Source organism: Balaenoptera borealis, assembly GCF_965194805.1.
Source record: "Balaenoptera borealis genome assembly, chromosome: 15".
NCBI classification, from domain to species: domain Eukaryota; kingdom Metazoa; phylum Chordata; class Mammalia; order Artiodactyla; family Balaenopteridae; genus Balaenoptera; species Balaenoptera borealis.
Window position 1 is genome coordinate 68,957,918 of NC_138871.1, and position 22,430 is coordinate 68,980,347.

At 37.0% G+C, this 22,430-nt stretch overlaps 1 protein-coding gene across 27 annotated transcripts in view; it reads right to left on the minus strand.

Annotated features, from left to right (window-relative positions):
* Positions 1-22,430, minus strand: part of CLIP4 (CAP-Gly domain containing linker protein family member 4) — an 87,245-nt gene that overhangs the window by 32,698 nt on the left and 32,117 nt on the right. For 26 of the 27 annotated variants that reach the window (XM_082356744.1, XM_082356736.1, XM_082356746.1 and 23 more), the window contains exons 10-15: positions 20,603-20,692; positions 19,626-19,769; positions 16,276-16,410; positions 13,033-13,156; positions 8,453-8,517; positions 894-966 (exon numbers count right to left, since the gene is read on the minus strand). In XM_082356744.1, coding sequence (XP_082212870.1) covers positions 894-966; positions 8,453-8,517; positions 13,033-13,156; positions 16,276-16,410; positions 19,626-19,769; positions 20,603-20,692 — 631 coding nt within the window. The remainder of the gene's footprint in view (positions 1-893; positions 967-8,452; positions 8,518-13,032; positions 13,157-16,275; positions 16,411-19,625; positions 19,770-20,602; positions 20,693-22,430) is intronic. The other variant, XM_082356743.1, reaches the window with a different exon arrangement.

Here is a 22,430-nt window from a genome sequence, read left to right on the forward strand (position 1 = left end):
TGAGAGAGTGGCATGGACATATATACACTACCAAACGTAAAACAGATAGCTAGTGGGAAGCAACCGCATAGCACAGGGAGATTAGCTCGGTGCTTTGCGACCACCTAGAGGGGTGGGATAGGGAGGGTGGGAGGGAGGGAGATGCAAGAGGGAAGAGATACAGGAACATATGTATATGTATAACTGATTCACTTTGTTATAGAGTAGAAACTAACATACCATTGTAAAGCAATTATACTCCAATAAAGATGTTAAAAAAAAAAAAAAAACCTCCTTAACCTAATCAGCCTAGAAGAGCCTCATATTCCTCAAAAAGTAAAAAAGTTCCTAAACGTCTCAGAAAATTAATAGGGGGAGTAAACTGGGTCTGAGGTCTATAAATAGAATATAAATGAAAAAGAGAAAAGGAGATTCTCTCTACAAAGAAACAACAACAATGAGAAAGGGAGCAGTATATTCTACAAGAGGAAGTGGGAGTATTTTTTTAAAATAATAGTAAGATTACCTTATGCAAATAGGCCTGACATTTCTTTTATGGACTTCCCAAAATATTAAATCAATTCTCTGACTAATCAAGTAAACAGAGTTTAAAATCAGTCCACCCTATTCAATGATAACACAGAATGTAAATTCCTCCAACTTTTATTAACAGTACTAAACCTCTTTGAAAATATATTCCGTATACTACTTTTAGTCACTGGTGACATTTTTAATTGAGCTTGCAAAGGAGGGAGGAAGAACTCTTCTCACTGACCCACTCATCACACCTTTTCTCCTAAGTGTTAAAATTCTACCACGCAATGTAAAAGATACAAAATCCCACTTTTATTTCTTCACAGAATCTTGTCATGTTCATCTTGAAAGGTGTTTTTCTAAATCTTCTTAATACTCACTTGGCAAAAGCATTTCTTCTGTTAATCTCTTTCTGGGAAGAAGCAGAAGTTGTACTGAAACTTCTCCTAAAACCTAAATATGAAAGTTAAGGTGAGATGAGGAAAAATAAATCACAAATTCACAGTCCTTGTTAAAAGTTATCTTTTATCATTTCTTCTACAGATGTTCTATTTTACCAAGTGTTTCTTTGGAAACAGAAAGCAAAGAAAGTAAGTGCATATAGAATGTAACTGGAGTTTAGATTTCTTGATGATCGTTACCTTACCTTTCTCATCAAACTATGCACTACATGAATAAGTTAAGATCATGACATTACTTTTGGAGGTTTTTATTATAAACTTTCCTGAAAACCGAATGGAATCAAATTATACATTGATAAAGCTTAGTCTTTTTACTCTCAAATATTATAATCTTGATAAATCGTATTAAAAAAATAAAAGGATAAAAATGGTTTAAAAAAACACTATCACTAAATATACCCCATTTATAAAATTCTGAACAATGAATTTCAGAGCTTATGATTGTTGGCATTCCCAAATGACAGAGTTATCAAAAAAAAAAAAAGAAAAAGACTTCACAAAAGGTAAATTTTTTAGAAGATGTTTTTAAAAAAGAATGGGATTTCCAGTTCTGGCAGTTATGGCACACCAGATGTGCTGAATGAATCTCCTGAATGAAGCAAGTATAATAAAACAAGTATAAAACAACTATAATTTTTTTAAAAAATACTGTTGACCTCATACAAGTGGCACAATTCCAAAGAGGCCAAAAACCAAAAAGAGAAACCATGAAAGGTTTCCCCCACAGCAATCTAACCACCTTGTACCCCAGGACTACACTGCCCTCCAGAGAAGCTGGGGCCTGTGAAGATGGATGGGGCCCTAACAAAAGCGAGGGTCCCAAGCAGCTCATCCTCAGTGTAAAGTTAAATGAGAAACAAAATGAAGCACCACTCAGATGAACACAAAGGAAAGCGGCTGTGTCAACTCCACTGTACAGAAAGCAAAATTTTCTCCCCTCAAAATTTGTGATCGTTAGCCAAATTCATTTTATCTGTGTAATATAAAGACAACAACAACATTGCAGAGAACGTGAACTAAAGTTGGCAGTGCCTCTAGGCAACTGGCAGAAGTAAACACAGGCATACCTCAGAGAGATTGCAGGGCTGGTTCCAGACCACCACAATGAAGCAAATATCTCAACAAAACGAGTCACAAATCTTTTGGTTTCCCAGTGCATCTAGAAGTTGTTTACACTATACTGTAGTCTATTAAGTGTGCGGTAGCATTATGTCCAAAAAAAAAAAATGCACATACCTTAATTAAAAAATACCTTATTGCTAAAAACTGCTATCCATCATCTGAGCTTTCGGTGTCACAATCTTTTTGCTGGTGGAGGGTCCTGACTGATCAGGGTGGTGCTTGCTAAAAACTGGGGTGTCTGTGGCAATTTCTTAAAACATGACAACAGTGAAGTGTGCCACATCGACTGACTCTTCCTTTCACAAATGATTTCTCGACGTAGCATGCAATGCTGTTTGATAGCATTTTACCCACGGTAGAACTTCTTTCAAAACTGGAGTCAATCCTCTCAAAGCCTACTGCTGTATCAACTAAGTTTATGTAATGTTCTAAATCCTTTATCGTCATTTCAACAATCTTCACAGCATCTTCACCAGGAGTGGATTTCATCTCAAGAAACCACTTTCCTCGTTCATCCATGAGAAGCAATACCTCATCTGTTCAAGTTTTACTGAGATTGCAGCAATTCAGTCACATCGTCAGGCTCCATTTCTAGCTCTCTTGCTATTTCTACCACATCTGCGGGTACTTCCTCCACCGAAGTCGTGAACCCCTCAGAGTCATCCATGAGGGTTGGAATCAACGTCTTCCAAACTCCCATTAATGTTGATATTTTGACCTCTTCCCATGAATCACGAATATTCTTAACGGCACCTAAAATGGTGAATCCTTTTCAGAAGGTTTTCAATGAACTTTGCCCAGATCCATCAGAAGAATCACTGTCTATAGCAGCCGTAGCCTTACGAAAAGTATTTCTTAAATACTAAGAGTTGGAAGTCTCAAAATTACTGCTTGACCCATAGGCTGCAGAATGGATGTTGTGTTATCAGGCATAAAACAACATTAATCGCATTGTACATCTCCATCAGAGATCTTGGGTGACCAGGTGCATTGTCAATGAGCAGTAATATTTTGAAAGGAATCTTTTTTTTTTCTGAGCAGTAGGTCTCAACAGTGAGCTTAAAATATTCGGTAAGCCATGTTGTAAATATATGTGCTGTCCCCTAGGCTTTATTGTTCCATATACAGAGCACTGGCAGAGTAGATATAACATAATTCTTTTTTTTTAAATAAATTTATTTATTTATTTTTAATTTATTTTTGGCTGTGTTGGGTCTTTGTTGCTGCATGCGGTTTTTCTCTAGTTGCAGCGTGCGAGCTTCTCATTGCAGTGGCTTCTCTTTTTGCGCAGCACGGGCTCTAGGCACACAGGCTTCAGTAGTTGTGGCACGCGGGCTCAGTACTTGTGGCTCTCGGGCTCTAGAGCGCAGGCTCAGTAGTTGTGGCCCATGGGCTTAGTAGCTCCACAGCATGTGGGATCTTCCCGGACCAGGGCTAGAACCCATGTCCCCTGCATTGGCAGGCGGATTCTCAACCACTGTGCCACCAGAGAAGTCCCAATGTAACATAATTCTCAAAGGCCCTAGGATTTTCAGAATGATAAATGAGCGCTGGCTTCAACTTAAATTTACCAGCTGCATTAGCCACTAACAAGAAAATCAGCTTCTCCTTTGAAGCCTCACACTGACTTCTCTTCTCCAGCAATGAGAGTCCTAGAAGGCATCTTCTTCCAGTAGAAGGCTGTATCATCTACATTGAAAACCCACTGTGTAGTGGCGCCACCTTCATTAATGATCTTAGCTAGATCTTCTGGATAACATGCTGCAGCTTCTACATCAGCACTTGCTACTTTCACCCTGCACTTTGAGGTTATGGAGATGGCTTCTTTCCTTATACATCATAAACAAACCTCTGCTGGCTTCAAACCTTTTCTTCTGCAGCTTTCTCACCTCTCTCAGCCTTCATAGCATTGAAGAAAGTTAGGGCCTTGCTCTGGATTAGGCTTTGGCTTCAGGGAATTCCATGGCTGGTTTGATCTTCTGTCCAGACCATTAAAACTTTCTCTGTATCAGCAATAAGGCTGTTTCTTACCATTTGTGCATTCACCAGAGTGGCACTTTTGATTTCCTTCAAGAACTTTGCCTTTGCAGTCACAACATGGCTAACTGTTTGGTACAAGAGGCCAGCTTTTGACCTATCTCTGCTTTTGACATGCCTTCCTCACTAAGCTTAATCATTTCCAGCTTTTGATTTAAAGTGAGAGACATGCAACTTTTCCTTTCACTCAGAGGCCATTGTAGGGTTATTAGTTGGTCTACTTTCAATATTTTTGAGTTTCAGGGAATAGGGAGGCCCGAGGAGAGGGAAAGAAATGGGGTAATAGCTAGTTGGTGGAGCAGTCAGAACATACACATTTATCGATTAAGTCTGTCATTTTATATGGACGTGGTTCATAGCGCCCCAAAACAATTACAATACTAACATCAAAGATTACCGATCACAGATACACCATAACAAACATAATAATAACGGAAAAGTTTGAAATATTGTGAGAATTACCGAAATGTGACCCAGAGACATAAAGTGAGCAAATGCTGTTGGAAAAATGGCGCCAACAGACTTGCTCAATGAAGAGTTGCCACAAACCTTCAATTTGTAAAAAATGTAGTATTTGAGAAGCAAAAAAAAGCAAAGCACAATAAAACAAGATACGCCTGTATAATCTTCTCAAGAGGCATCAACCCAGGCTTAAAAGAATTCCCATACATTAAACTCTAAGTAAAATAAGCATTTCACAACAATAAATTACAAAATTCACAAGGAAAGAAGGTGCCACAAGTTAGGCTCAACAGAAACAGATGGCAGAGTCAGACTCACAAAGACTTCAGATATTGAATTATTAAACATAAAAAGTAACAATATTTAAAATGTTTAATAGCATAAAAGAAAAACTTGAAAATGTGGGGAAAGAATAAGTGACAATAAGTAACAACCAAACAGACTTGCAAAAAGAAAAAAAATGAAAAATTTATAATTAAAAAACTTTGCGGCTGAATTAGGCAGTAGAATAAACATAGCAGAAGAAGGAATCAAGAAACAGAAAGATAACTCTGAAGATATCCAGAATGCAGTCTGGAGAGACAAAGTTGTGAAAAATATGAATGAGGCATGGGAAAGTGAAAAAGTGGACTATATTACTCATCAGAGTTTTGGAAGGAGATAATAAAGAGCATGAAGGAGGAAATATTTTCAGTATATGGGCAAGAATTTTACAGAATTAATCAAAGATACTAATTCCGAGATCCAGGAAGACGCAAGATGCCAAACAGAATAAACAAAGGGAAATCTCCACCTAGACATAATCATAGCAAAACTGTACAACACAAAGGAAATAGAGAAGATCTTTAAAAGCAGTCAAAAAGCAAAGATAAACCACCTACAACGGTATGGATTAGACAGACTGATAGGTGATTTCTCAAAAATTTGACAGAAGACAGAAAGCAGAAGAATTATATTGTCAATGTGCAGGGAGAAAACAGCTTTCAAACTATAATAAAAATTGCACCAATTTTTACTTTTACTCAGTAAAACTATCATTAGAAAAGACAGACAAAAACTGAGTTTCCTACCAATAGACCCTTTCTAAAAAAAATATTTAAGAATATAGATGAGGTAGAAACAAAATGATTTCAAGTGTAAGTTCTGAGGATTAATGACGAAAGATATCGGTAAATATTGATACGTATGAGCAAATTAAATAAATATCAATTATATAAAAACTATTATACTAATGTGAAATTTGTGAGGGAAACAAAATAGAAACTCAGTTTCTAAGGATTTCCTGTTATTTGAGAAAGAGTAAACATAATGATTAACTTTAGGCTTTGCTAAGTATGTATGTCAAAGTACCTAGAGTAATTACTAAGAAGCATATTCATAGAATGTAATTTTTATACAAGTAGAAAATTAAATGGAAAAAAGAGGGGGTAGCAATATAACCAGAATGAAGTCAAGAAAGAAAAACATTTAAGTACAAAAAAGTTGAAAAATTAGAAAACAAATAAATAACATAAATAAATCCAAATATATTACTAATTACAATGAATGCAAATAGGTGAAACTCAGATTAAAAGACAAAGGTTGTCTCTTTTTAAAAAAAGTAAAATCCAGTTATATTCTATTTAGAAGATATTCCAAAAACAAGAGAACATAGAAAGATTAAGGCAATGGCTAGAAAAAGATTTTTTAGGCAAGTACTTAACCACCAGAAGGCTGATACAAAGTAAAAAGAATTACTATAAAGCAATACCACTTACATCAACACCAAAAAAAAAAAAAAGAAAGAAACAGGTAAGTATAAATCTAATAAAACATGTATAGAATCTATATTAGGAAAATTATAAAACTCTGATGAAAGAAATCAAAGATCTAAATAAATGGACAAGCATTCCATGTTCATGGATAGGAAAATTCAATACTGTTAAGACATCAGTTCTTCCTAATTTCATCTATACATTCAATGTAATCCCAATCAAAATATAGCAAATTATTTTGTAGACATCAACAAACACATTGTAAAGTTTATATAGAAAGGCAAAAAGCCCAGAATAACCAGCACTACATTGAGGGAGAAGATCAAAGTCCACTACTGAACTTGAAGAATTTCTATACGGCTGCAGTAATCAAGACAGTGTGGTATTAGCAAAAGAAAAAGACAAACAGATCAACAGAACAGAACAGACAGCCCAGAAATAGACCCACACTAACACAGTCAACTGATCTTTGACAAAAGAGCAAAGGCAATTCAGTGGAGAAAGGATAGCCTTTTCAACAAATATGGTGGAACAACTAAACATTCACATGCAAAATAATGAATCTAGACATCGACTTACACCTTTCACAAGAAATAACTCAATGAATCATAGATATAAATGTAAAACACAAAACTACAGAACTTCTAGAAGATAACATAGGAGAAAAATCACAGTACCCTTGGGTTTGGTGGTGACATTTTTGATACAACACCAAAAGCACAAGTCATGAAAGAAAAAATTGATAACTTGGACTTCATTAAAATTAAAAACTTCCACTCTGTGATAGACACTGTTAAGACAATGAAAAGACAAGTCACAAAACGTAAAAACATAATGGTTTGCTATTTTGACTACTTAAAAATTAAAAACTTCTGCTCATCAAAAGATGCCAAAAGAGGAGGGGGGGGTGCAAAAGACAAGTCAAAAACTGGGAAAGATATTTGCAACAAACAGAACTGACAAAATATTAGTGTCCAAAATATATAAAGAAACCTACAAATTAATAAGATAAAAACAAACCAACCAAAAGAAAAATGGGCAGTAGACGTGAATAGGCACATGGTAGAAGAGGAAATGTATGTGGTCCATAAACATGGAAACAGGCCCAACCTCATTTGTAATCTGAAAAATGCAAATTAAAACCACAAGGAGATACCATTTACACCCATCAGATGGGCAAACAAGACTACTGTTGGTGAGGTGAGGAGTGACAGAGGCTCTCATCCACTGCCCATGTGAACAGTTTGGCATACCCAGGAAGATTGAAGATATGGATATCCCATGCCTGGCAATCCTGGAGAAACTTTTGCAAATGTGCACAATGGCATAGTTTCTAATAGTTAAAAACAGGATATAACCCAAATATCCATCAAATATAGAATGAATAATGTATTTTAATGGAACACTAAATAACATAGCAAACAACAATCAAAACTAAACTTGAGGACACGGGGAGGGGGAAGGGTAAGCTGGGACGAAGTGAGAGAGTGGCATTGACATATATACACTACCAAATGTAAAACAGATAGCTAGTAGGAAGCAGCTGCATAGCAAAGGGAGATCAGCTCAGTGCTTTGTGACCACCTAGAGGGATGGGATAGGGAGGCTGGGAGGGAGACACAAGAGGGAGGAGGATATGGGGATATATGTATATGTATAGCTGATTCACTTTGTTATACAGCAGCAACTATCACAACAATGCAAAACAATTATACTCCAATAAAGATGTTAAAAATAAAAACTAAACATATATTATTTATTGACATATCTATCTATGGGGGATAGACATAAAGAAAATCAAGGGAATAATTAACATAAAATTCAAGATGCATAACCTGAAGACAGAGTATACGAAAAGGGAGGCAGATGAGACTCAGGGGATACTCAGGGGTTTCTATAGGACATACAGGTAATCATCATCTTTGGCTATGGGGTGGGTAATAGGTGTTGTTTATGATTACATGAACTATACAAATATATTTCATATACTCTTTTGTATACATATATACTTTACAATAAAAATTTTTCAATGAATAAAAGCAAAGAAATAAAAAAAAAACCCAAAGAAATAATTATTAGGAACATAAAACTGTGTAATCTTACCAGGATAAGAATGATTCTGCTTATTTGAAGAAATTTCTGAAAGAGTATCCAGGGAATCTGTTACCCTGTGAATAAACCAAGTAATGCAAACCCCATTAGAAGTAGCTGGTCTTCAGATTTAAGACTGGTGCTTAACTGAGGGTTTCACACCAATGGTTATTTCTTATTTCACTCATTCGACAAGCATTTACCAAGCATCTATCATGAGCCAGGGATGAACTTCAATCTAGCACCACAGAGAGGCAATAATCAGACAGAAGAGGTCCTTGTTATATAAGCATAGTAAGTACAGAGAAAGTCAACTTCAGATGAATTCATTTCAAATAGGGGCCTGACTTTGCTTCTTTGGAGCTTTATTTTCAAAGATGAAACTAAAAAATGTGAAAATTTTATTTTATGTTAAATTTAACAAATGTTAGGTTATAACTGTAAAAACACCACATTTTTACATTGAAAACACATCAGTTGAGTCTGTGTATATATGGGATTTTTCTGATAAAACTGGCTAATACGATTCAACATGTTTTATTTTATACTTGACTCTAAGCACAATCATAAAGGTCACGTTCCCGATAGGTCTATTTTTTTGATACTCAAATCATTCTTTATTTTTAAAAAGCCAATCCTATAACAGTCTCATTTTCTTCCAATTGTTTACTGACCTAAATCTGCAGTCTTCATTCTATCAATCACTTGCACCAGCACACTTTGTTACCATAAAGAGATCCTGCAACTCTTACAATATTTGCAATTTCATCTTGCAATTCACATGCATCATTTTCACAAGATACATAACATACAGCAATCAATGAGAGACTAATGAATGCAAAGAATATGACTTGATGAAGAGGACAGATACTTGAATTAAGCTGTGATGGAGAGTTGAGAACTTAATTCTAAAAGTGATCAGTTCATTAGTAATAAGTATGTAATGGTAGGAACTAAGAATAAGAAAATTAATGCTATGCTGATAAAAACCACTTGAGCAAAAAACAGAGAGAGAGAGAGAGAGAAAGATTAGATCCAGTTAGTGTCTTAGAATTTCTATAAAGTAATATTGGTTGATATATAAGTTTATAGAAGAAAAAGCATTAACTAGATGATACTTGGGTGATAGTAGAAAGCCTTTCAAGCAGAGGAAAGTAACATGTGCATTCCGGGACAGGGGGCACATTTTTTAATGGAACTATTAAAATAAAAAATTTTTAAAAGGCCAGCTACAATCTGGGGAGGAGTGCAATGCAAGGTGAGGTTGTGATTGGTCACTATGTGATTGACTGTTCTCTCAGGAGTCCCTAGTTTAAAATTCTTCCTTCTTGAAGATCAGTGTTATCTTTAAAGAGCTCCAAAGCTGGTTTAAATTAGAAGCTCCTCAAAATCAGGCACCATGTCTGCTTTATTTACTTATAGAATGCCTAGCACAGCACAAAGTGCTAAAAGACACTTAATAGTATTTGATGATGATGAATGAGACAATCAGAAGATGACAGGAAGACAGCTGGATAGAGACAGCAGTTCATTTAGAGAGAGAGCCCTGCTTCTTCTAAGATGAGGGGGCTGCTTTTAAATGAATCACCTTAAAGAAGACCAAATAGATGGCAAAAAAAAAGTAAAAAATGTGTGTTCCATAAACAAAGCAAGAAAAAGAAGATAAAACCAGGAGAGAGAAAGAGGCTTCACAATATAACAGAGAAGAAAGCTGTTACAGCATAAAAAACACTGAACAAAATTTGATCAATATTTACTGTGCATACAACATGCCAAACTGTGTTCCTTGGGTAATCAAACATGAAACGGAGAACCCCAGGCCTCATGACTAGGAGACAAATAAAACATATGAGAGACTGTAGCAATGTGTTAATGAAGACTTGTTCTAAGTAATATGAGAACCCAGAAGACTGACTGGTGACTCAGTATGGATTTTATTCCCAAATCAATCATTTATAAGATATAGGTCCTAAAGAAAGTCACTGGGCCTCTTTTAACCATTATAGGGTAATGGTTAAGAGTACACATTCTGATACTAGACTACCTGGGCTCAAATCTCCACTTGGGAGCTGTGCACAACTGCACAACTCACTTAACCTCTCTGTGCCTTACTTTCCCCACCTGTGAAATAGGGATAACTGCAGTACCTGACACACGGGGTTGCTGCAGAGCAGTAAACAATACATATAGAGTACTTAAAACAGTGCCGGCACGTGTAAGTGCCACTAACTACTACCTCTTTTTCTTCATTTATAAAATGACTACCAAAAAAACCCAGCAAACTGCCTAAAAGCAAGGGCTTAGGAAAAAAACAACAGCAAAATAACAAACCTGGGCTGAGTCCAGCTCCACCATTAACTAGTGTGGGAGATCAAAATACCCCACCCAAAACATGCCACTCTGGTGCAACGATTATTTTGAGCTAAAGACATTTGAGAATCAACAAATGCAGGAAGAGGCTTTCTCTGAACTCCCCTTATCTGCCTAAAACAGATCTTCCCGAAAAAGAACTGAATTGTCATAAATCCCCTTCCCGGGAGTTTCATCAAGCAGAGAAGACTGACTCTCATCACAGGAGAGAAGATGAGGAGTTAATACCACACCCAGACAGACACTGTCACAGACTATCACATCCCCATCCATTTTACTAAGGGCCCACTAATCTTTCCTAACATCATCTGCTCCCCCGCAAGTGGCCGTTCTCCCCCTCCCTTTCCCCTATTAAGATGGTCTATAAACTCTCCAATTTCACCACTACTTTGGGCATTCACTGCTTTCTGTAATGCCCCCATGCATGTAAAATTAACATTTAATAAGTGTGCATGATTTTTCTCCTGTTCATCTATGTGTTGTCAGTTTAATTCATAGACAGGACAAGTTTTTCGTCCCCTACAGTAGCTATATGACTTTAGCAAAGCTACTGTATCTCTTGTAACTTTTCTTCACCTGCAAAATAGGAATAATCATATTACCTTATACCTCACTGAGCCTAGGGGAGATTCATGAAGTACATGGTACAGAGCCCACCACTTACTAAATGCTCAATAACTATTTGTACAGATCCTCCTCAACTTACAATGGGGTTACGTCACGATAAACCCATCTTAAGTTGAAAATGCATTTAATACCCCTAATCTACTGAACATCATCGCTTAGCCTCGCCTACCTTAAATGTGCTCAGAACACTTTCATGAGTCTACAGTTGGGCCAAGTCATCTAACACAAAGCCTATTTTACAATAAAGTGTTGATGTCTCATGTAATTTATTGAATGCTGTACTTCAAGTGAAAAACAGAATGCTTGTATTGGTACGGAAGGGTCGTAAATGTATTGGCTGTTCACCCTCGTGATCACATGGCTGACTGGGCGTTGCTGCTGACCTGCCCAGCATCTCGAGGGAATATTGTACTGCACATCGCTAGCTCAGGGAAAGATCAAAATTCAAAATTTGAAATACAGTTTCTACTGAATTCTTATCACTTTTGCACCATCATAAAGTCAAAAAATCATAAGCTGAACCACTGTAAGTCAGGGACCATCTGTAGTTATTCTTTTCCAGCTCACCTGACCAAATACTTATTAGGATCAAATGAAACAACATTTAATTGAAGGTACTTTATAAACTGCAAAGCATTATACGTTAAATGCTATAAAATCATAAATAATAAGAAAAGAATTATACTAAGTACATCATAGAAGAAGGAAAAGAATACACAAATTACATGTAATTATTCAATAAGAAAAACAAAGTGAGAAAGAAAATGGATTTAAAAACTGTTAAATTTGCCAGGAGGCAGTCACACAGTCTAGTTGGAAGGGAACAAGATGGGACTCCCAGGTTGAGATCATAGATCTATTCTCATGAATGTGACTATACCATACATGTTATTTCCTATTTAAAGATGAGTATCCCATTTCCCATCCACTGAAAAGCATACCAAGCCAACTTCTTTCAGCACATTAAGTCATTTCACACAACAGTACCTGGAATTTCATGAGGACTCACTTCTGCTCAACTGTTTTTTTAAAAACCAGAGTGAGCTGGTACAAAAGTGTACTATCTTAAGAAGAAATACCGGGGAGGTATATTATATATAAATCCTTGAAGCTTCACTTCCCCCAAAGATCTACTGCCTATCTATTTTTGAAAACTAAAGAAATCAGAGGAAAAAGCCATTTTGGTTCCATTAGGTTTGTAGGAGAATGAATGGCGTGCCTGCTGGCAGGAAATTTAATGTAGTTAGGATGTGACTGAAGCAATCAGAGAGCATTTTTACTTTTGTTTGCATGACAGATTAAGCTTGCTGCTCTCACTGTTCTGAGCGGCAAACACCACTCCTAATAGCCTACACAAACTCACAGGGTTTGCAAATGAGGAATAAAGGAGGTTTTTAAAATTGCAAATCCTCAGCAAAGCAAATTTAGCTTTCCATGAGCCTTCCCTCTGAAGAAGGTGGTTGGTTAACCCCTTGAAAGAAGACATGGGCTATAGTCAGTGCATGTCTTTAATATAAAATTAGGGACTCTTAACTATAACCCACTGCACATTACAAAAAGTTCTTGTGAATAGTGTAAATTTCATTTTTTCTCACCTTTGTACCCTGGATGGAGGAGCAAATATTCCATATCTTGGGGAACAACTAAAGTACTGCACACCTCCAACTGAACCATCATTCTTGCCATGGGGTTTATCAAGCTCTATCCCGTACCAATATCCTAGAACAAGAACATGGGATTTTAAAAGCATCTGCACTTTATCCAAAATTGTTATGCTATTATACAAACCCAAAGTCTAGATGGTTTAACATTTTCACAAATGACCAAAATCCTCATGATCATTCAGCTTTCAAATGATAAAATTATAAAACAAAATTTGAAAATTTGAAAAATGAACTAGAAAAACATTTTACAAGCATAATTGCAGAGTTGTACATTAAGGGAGAAAGATAAAATGCACAAACACAAATTTGGCAAGGATTAGCTATTATACAAGTAGTGTATGACCAAAATATATCTAAAAGCTACAATAAGAAACTGTCCTTAACTCGGTAGTATGGTCTGTTTAAGTTGAGAGCAGTGTAGCATGATACTGAGATGTATAAATCGTAAAATGAATATGCAATCTTTTCATTTTACTCTCCCAGTATTAGAATACCACAAACAGTTCTGAAATAATTAAAGGGGGACAAAAATAATATGGAAAATATGACTAGACTTCATGGTGACTCTTTTTTTTCTTTCATTTTTTCCCCACCCAGGAAGGAAAAAAAAATCATTTTTAACCTAAATGAAAAGATTTAGGTTAGTTAATAGGAATAATTTTCTAAAAGGCTTTTAAGTATTTAAAAGGGCCCACTCTGAGGAGAGTAATAGGATTTCCTTTTCTAGAGAGCATAAAATTAAAATAGTGAGGTTGCTTTTAGTGTGGCAAATATTAGATAAATGGACATATACTCCTAGAGTAATGGCTCTGGATGAGGGTACCTCCAGTTCAGTTAAAAGTACCTGACAGTCCACTCATTTTTTTTTTTTTTAAAGGAGAATACAATAGTAATTGTATGTGGTCTCTTAGAATCAGTATCAAATAAAAAAATAAGGCTATAGATATTGAGAAACTTATTACAAATGACAAAATACAAAAATATTGTTCCCTTCAGATTAATAGTTCAAAGAGTCAATTATATAACCTCTAAAATGACAATCTAGAAGTTCTTAATTTTTTTCCTCTTTCATTCAAAAAGATGATACCTGAGTCCATTCCCGATATTGGAGTTTGAGTTGAAAAGACTAACGTAATGCGTGTAATTGTCTTTTATACTTAAGCAGTCCTACCCTGCACAGGTACAGAGTGAGGTGTACAAACTCACTGCTCAGCCATACTAATGCTCAGTCATCGCATTTCTGAATGTCGCTAACTGGGTTACTCTGGCTGCCATTGTTATTTCTGAGTGCCACGGTTATAATTTTCCAAGTTTTACTTCCTTCTGCCTTTGATGCTTTCCTACATAATTTTTGCATTTTCCCATTTTAATACACCATATCACTGCTACATGTTTACCATGTAACTCCTGAAAGTGTGTAGCACACAGCAGGAAGGCATTATGGCAAGTGTTAACAATAGTGACTGCATACTGTCTGGTAGTGGTGAGGAATGGACATCTTCCCATGTAAATGGCAACTTTCTTTCAGAGGTGGCACTGATAAACATGCTGAAGGGGTTGAACATGCCCTCTGTCAGGTCTAGATCTTATCATCTATAAGAAGCCTAGATATTACCACTGTCCTATAGAACTGATTGATCTAAATGCTGATGCCACAAGAAATATACGCTACTTCTTTCTGAAAGAGCAGAAGGACTTTAATGAAAAATTTCCAACTTTTATATTTGCTTATGACTTTTCAAATTTCTACATGCTCTACACTAGGAGTTTAAAAATTAAAAGTCAACCTAAAACAACTGCATCCAAACAAAACAAACCATTCAAGCCTTGTTTAATAAAACCAGAGAAAGGAAACTCAGAAGACATGGTGATTGTGGAAAAATAACCTACCTTTGGGATTCCTAGGTTTTTATTTGAGAACCATATTAAGGACATTCTAACTAATCTCAATTACTACCTGGTGCCCTTAGAGAGACATGAATAATAAAACATATAGCCTATCTCCAATCCATTAGTAGTTGGACTGCAATTATAAATGGTACTAATGAAACAAGAATGTGCTGGGAGACAATTCTCCATGTTTCTACAGGCCTTATGGACAGAGGCACTGACCGTCTTTTCATGGATGTCTGTAGAGAAGATGGCCTTGGGGGATGGAGACAGAGTCTCCCCCGGCACAAAAGACAGGCATGCTTACTGTCTAGTACAAAGGTTCATATTCCTTAAGCTCGGGGCTCCTCTCCTATAGCATAAACCACTGGGTGTACAGGTGTCACCTGGCCCTCCTTATCTCACCCTCTGGGAACTGGGGCTCAGGAGACAGAAGAAAATGCTGCCACTTTGGCTACCACTATTGCAGAGAGCACTGAGGTCCTCTATCGCTGACCCAGGAGCCTATCATCTTCTGCCAGCATCTACGAAACCATGGCAATCCAACTTAACTTGCAAATAGGGTAAAATCTCAGATCCTTCAGAGTTCTTGACAGAAGGCTACAAACTTTTTTTAAAAAATCAATGTTCTAGGTAACCTTTTCCTAAAATGCTGCAATGCCACCATGTGTCAAAACAGCATATTGCTATTTAAAAATACAAACATGGTTTTATTCAACTGGCTTCTGTTTGAAATTACAATCACTGAAAATATAAAAGAAAGATAATCTTTACTTTTGGAAACACAATGTTAAGTCTAGATTGGAATGAATATATAAATACACAAACATGCATTTTTAAGATCCCAGAGTACGCAAACGTTTTTCATTTTCCTTTGAACCGCTTTGTTTGCTTTCCTCTCCAAGCCACTCTGTTAAAAGCTGTATGCAGTAAACTCATTATCCACTCATTTTAAAGACTATGCTTAGCACAAATCTAATGCTAAAATGTTTTCTCTGTTATTTAGCACACTTGGCAATCAGTGAGAGTAAAACTGGAGAGTAACAACTAATTTTAACTTTAGACAATTTAAAACACAAATGGCAAGAACAATTCATAAGTAACAATCAACCTGAGTAAAAACAGTCTGCATTTGAATCAATGTTTCCCGTTGTCTGTGCCATAGCTATCATCCACAAGAACTATTAATCAAGAATTCTCTGTAAGTTTTATTTACATGTAAAATTTTAAACCTTTTGTTATCTGAAGAATTCAAGTTGAGCAGAGACTATACAGATGAGTTACCTGGAGCAAAGTTTGTTGTCCCAAAGAACTTAATGGTACCAGTTCTCTGGCCTACCACCAACACCCTATCTCCAAGGTGGAGTTCTCCTTCACAGCGTGCATTATTTGCTACAGATGTTGCTGAGGAATTCAAACCTGTTTTGGGGTTGGTTGGGGAAGAGGATGGGGCAGGAAAAGAGAAAAAACAAAGGGAAACTCAAAAAGCACATAAGCCAAAAAACTACTGTTTATTCTAACCAGTCTAGTTAGTTGGAGATTTCAATATATGCTGCCTTTCCTTACACACAGCATCTACAGTTGTGTTTCTCACATGTGAAGTAAAGCTACTCAAAAGAAATTTGAAGGGTTTCCTGAGACAGTCATTGCCACAGGAACTTACACTTGATTCCTGGTGAAGTATCAACTGTATCCTGACTTCCTGGTGGCACTCTCTACTAGAACAGAGGTCAGCACACCTTTTCTGTAAAGGGCTACATAGTAAATATTTTAGGCTTTGCAAGCCACACTACTCTGCACAACTACTCAACTCTGCTGTCGTAGCACAAAAGCAGACAGACAAAATGGGCACAACATGTTCCAATACAACTTTATTTACAAAAATAGGTGGTAGGTTGGATTTGCCCCATGGGCTATAGTCCACCAATCCCTATTCTAGTAAAATGCTAGAATCATAGTAGTTCAGTGGGACTCAGTGTAAATGATACATACATAAACATAATTTAAAAGTGAAATTGCTGTAAGATTCCAATTACCCCAAATTGATTTCCTTATTAGAAACAAAAGCGCTCCCTGCCCAGACCTTGATTCAAACCTAAACCCTGAAACTCCCACTACTGAACATCAGAAGTCCTGGAGAAACACTGTCTTGAAAGCTGTTCGATTATAACAGAGAAGAGGTGGGCCCCTGAGGCTTCTCCCATCAGTGCATGAACAGATTTGAGTGGCTGTCATCTGAGAAGGCCTAGGGAACCCTGCGTGAGGGTGTGGGATAGAGGGTAAGTCAGACTGTTAACAGGCAGAAACTAAAAACATGGTAACAAATGAGGAACACAAACTCAGGCAGAAGGAAGCTCTGGATCAAGTGTATACTAAAAAGTCCTTGGCCCTCAAAATAACTAACATTTCCCAAGCACTTCACAGTTTACAAAGTGCTTTTCATGAGAATTATAATCATAGATAAGATACAAACTCAGGAATTAATGAAGACACGGTGTTCACAGGGAGTAGGTGGCACACCTGACTTAAAACCCTGACCCTGTGACCAGAAACTCGCACGTCTGTCCCCACGCTGTCTGCAGACAATGGACCAAGGACAGCAAGGTCAACGTGGCATACAGTGGGGCTGAGCTCACAGCCTTCCTCCCCAGCCTCTCCTGTCCCCCAATCCCTTCTTTCTGCTCCTCTTTCTCCTTAATCCTGTGTCCTTAGCTTCCCCAAAATGTCCACCCTCTGCAGTCCACATCTACCCCAAATGCAAACCTACAGAGAAAGTGGAGTATCTACTCACTCTAGCAGTAATTTCTCAAGGAAACATCTCTGGGGTTCGGAACATGGACTTTCTCTCACACATCTCCCTCCCCTTTTAAAAGGACCTCCTTCTCACTCTAATTGTTAACTCTCTCCATCTCTACTATTATTTAGGTCCACAAACCCCTCAAATTTATAAAAAGAAAAAAAGGTTAAGTATGTAGGCACACTAGAACTACCTTACATAAAGGGTAAAAAAGATAATTCCATACCCACACATAAATTTTAAAATTTAAAATTTTAAAATTTAAAAGTCAATGATGTCAAAAGCCCAAATTCCAAATGAAGAGGGCCTTAAAATGTAAATAAAATGAGGACAAACAGGATTGCTACATCACTGCATCTTTTCACCTCTGTTCCTCACAGCATTAAAGAGAAACTGGTTTCAAGGGAAGAGGAATCTGTTCAGAAAATAAATATTCAAGCAAAATTTCCAGGTTCTCCACTTTTAGGGCCTCAACTTTTAACTTTATTACATCAGTGTTACTACTGAGCGTTTGTTTAGGTTTTTTTCCCCCATACAATAAAGTACCTTAAAGAGAAAAAAAAGTCCTGTCATGAACATTTTCTACAATAAAATATTGGTTGAGTACAAGTATTAAAAGTATTAGAAAAAGAATCTAGTAATTACTATGAGGCTCATTAAAAATAACTTATGCCAAAGTGGCTTCATTTCCTTTCTATGCAGGTAAATAACTGAACTGCAATAAATTCAATATATATGTTGATTTCAACAAGAAAACGTGTTTTATATATCCTTACACATAACTGAAGAAATGTGGACAGAATGGGATCATGCAGGCTTCACAGCAAGTTAAAAAGGTTATCACTGTCAACCTCTCCTACACAGTTTTAAACAATGACTTGGCTAAAAATAGAGAAAGCATGCTTTTTAAATAAGAAGATAACACAAAAGTGTGTGAAAAAGCTATACACAAGATGTAAAAAACAAAATTCAGAGGGATAAAAATTCAAACATTAAATTAAATGAAAATAAATGTAAAGTCCTATGTCAAGCCACAAAACGAAGAGACTTAGCGTAAGGCTCTGTTTGAGCCAATGACATAGTGTGGTCACCAAAACTGCATGAGCAGCCTCAGACTGGACTTGTACTGAGAGGCAGTGGTTCAGCTCTCTACCAGCAGGCTGGAAGGGGTCTGGGGACCCTACAGCATGAAGAAGAGCCGAAGGTACTTGAGACAGAGGCGGACTCTGGTAGCAGCAAAGCATCAGACAGACCTGCAGGTGAAGCCCAGGTGTGCACTTAGAAACTGCCATTGTGCACCAATGCCTAACCTCCCTAAGCCTCGGTTTCCTCATTCATAAATTGAAGATGATCATACTAGTACCTACTCCATAGGTTTATTTTGAGAATTAAATGAAATAAGGTATGTAAAATTCCTTTAATAGTACCTGAAATAGTAAATAACATGTATTGACATGTTAGTTATTATTATTAGGTTTAGATTAGACAAGAGATAAGTAAAGAAAGAGAACAGACCGTATAGTTTCCAAGTGTCTGAAGATCTATCATAAAGTTCTAATATGAACTTTACAGGGGCTAGAGTCCATAGATACATGAGGAAGAGAAGAAGTCAATCCAGACAAGAAAAAATGGCGGGAGCACGAGGGAAAGGCAGAGAGATCCAGAGTATGAAGAAGGGGAGAGAGGTGGGGGGCTGGGGGGAGACAGGGAAGGGACAAGTAGTTCAATCTGACTGAAGTAAAGGGTTCCTTCTACACACTTAAAAAGAGCAAATCTACTTACAAACAAACCAAGATAAAAAACACCAAGAAAGCCTGGTTGAAAAAGCCATAGATACCGGCACTGGCTCTAGATGAGACAGAAGGGCTTTTGCTCATTGTCTTCTTGTTATTGCCACTTGCATTCAGTTTCTTGGAGTGACTCTGTTTGTGCTCCAAAGAAGATGTAGAGGAAGAGCTGCTGATGGATCCAAGCAGGGTAACTAAAATGGTACAGGAAAAGGATACATCAGAGGGTGGAAAATAAGAAGTGAACCAATGAGATGCTTTTCCAGGTAAATCCTTCTGAAACTCTCCACTTAGCTTCCTCAGTTGTGGATTAACTAGTGTTGAATTAAACGCCTGATTTCATCAAAATATACTGTAGTTCATACATACAAGATTTTATCGCCCAAGCAGTTTTAAGGATCCAAAGGATCCACACTACATGATGACAATCTTATATAGGAGAGCGCTGTCATGTCACTAACTTGGACCAACTGCCTATTCTAACCACTGTCTCTCACCTCTCACTTAAGATGAGTTAGTAGAATCACATCTTATTTATATAAAAAACATACTAATGTGTTTTTAAGGTAACAAAAGCTTAATATTAAAACGTTCTGAGTTAACCTGAAGGCAAGCAGGAATACTTTTGAATTTTCTATTTGTGCTCTATTCCCCCAATGATTTGACAGCTAAAGGCAACTTTAAATGCTTTTATCAAGACATCTACACTATGGAATTTCCTTTTATTCTCTTAATCTAGTCCAGTAATTCTCTAATTTAAGTGTACATAAGAATCACAACACAGGATTTTATACAAAAGAAATATGTGTGTGTGTGTATATATATATATATATATATATATATATATATATATATATATACACTTTATTATGAGCTGCTTAGGGGATTTTCAAGGATAAATTTTTACTGTAATGGTTCTTCCCTTACAAACTTTAAACTTTAGCCTCATATAAGCTATATCACTGTATTATTTTGAAGTTCAATCAGTAAATTAACTTTTGAAAATAGAAGTTATAAATTATATTACCATCTTTCTCTGCTCCAGTTTTCAATTCTTCACCAGGAGGCAATGAAAGTGTTGATTCTGAAGCACTATCTTTTTTTGATGTCATTAATCCTAGAACACAAACAAAACACTTTCAGCAAGAAAGAATTTTGAAAAAAAATAAAAGAGTCACTCGGTCAAAAAATCAGAATTAAAAAAAAAAAAAGAAAGAATTTTGTTTAACGTTAAACATAAACGTGTATTTGCTTTTTTAAAAAACTTTATTTATTTATTTATTTATTTATTTTGCATTGGGTCTCTGTTGCTGCGCGCAGGCTTTCTCTAGTTGTGGCAAGTGGGGGCTACCCTTCGATGCAGCGCGCGGGCTTCTCATGTTGAGGAGCATGGGTTCTAGGTGCACCAGCTTCAGTAGTTGTGGTTTACGTGCGCTCAGTAGTTGTGGCACATGGTCTTAGTTGCTCCGCGGCATATGAGATCTTCCCGGACCAGGGCTCGAACCCCGTGTCCCCTGCATTGGCAGGTGGATTCTTAACCACTGCGCCACCACGGAAGCCCTGTATTTGCTTTTTAAAGTACAGACACCCCTCATTATCTAAATCTTATCCTCTTCTGAGAACACGCTGGATAATAAATTCACAGACGGCAGGGGCCAATATTTCATTATTTAAAGGGGAAAGAAAAGAATGTATTCCTAAGCCCATCTGAAAACCCCACTCAATTTCCCCAAATATCACTAAAGTATCTTTTCCACCTATTTAAAAATCCACTAAGGAATTCTAAATAATATAAAGCATTTAAAACACAGCTATCTGTCTGATACTTAATGCACTCCTTAGTGTGTTTGCACAATGCTAGCAGGTAAAGCAAACCTGATACAGTTATGACGGCTGCACACTTACTAAGACCTGCAAACAACTCATGATTTCACTGGTGTGTGCAGGCAAATTCATTGTAGCGGACTGTCTATTTAGACAGTCAACTTGCGGTAAAAATTTTTTCAAATCATTATAGCAATTATTCATTTAAGTCAGAGTCAGATAGTAAGAAACCCTGTACTCTCTGCCACTGGTATTCTGAAAATGACTACCCGACTCTCACTACACCCAACTCCCCCAAAACACTGATTTTAAAAGAGAGCTCATGAATAATACTCTACTTAATATTAAGACTTCTGTTTCAATGCTACAGAACCAAACTATTTAAATAAGAAACCTAACGGCCTACACCCAGTTTCGAATTCCGTCAAGCATCCATTCCAATCCTGCTCACTTACAAAGCGTTCTGGGTGAAGAAATGAGCTTGGCACTCTGAGCATCGCAAACAGAACACGCCATGGTCCCAGCCCTAAAGGAAGACCTTTTCAATTTGGTGTGGCAGAAAGACATGAATAACCACAATATGAGGACATGTTTGATATAAGCCCTAGCATAGAAGGAGACAATAATCATGGTTATAAAGATAAATTAATGCCTCATCAAGAAGATCACATTCCAGTATGGGTCTTGAGAGATAGGTCGGATTTCTTCCAGTGAATACTGCAGGTATGATCAGAAAGAACTGAAGGTGGCCACTACGGATGGACAAAAAGAAAAAAAAAAAAAACTTAAAGAAAGACAGGGTCAGAGAAGGATGAGTAGCTTGGCTGGAATAAAATGGATTTTGGGGGGACACGGGAGAAGTAACCTGGATAGATGGGCCACAGTAAAATCTTGGAGGGTAACGGTGCCGGCAAAGGAACTGGAGCTCTTCAGTAAGGAATGAGCCTCTGATGGGCTTTGGAAAGGAAGACTGGCATGAACAGTCACAGGTGAAGAACATTACCCGACAGCACAGTTTAGAAGGAACCAGA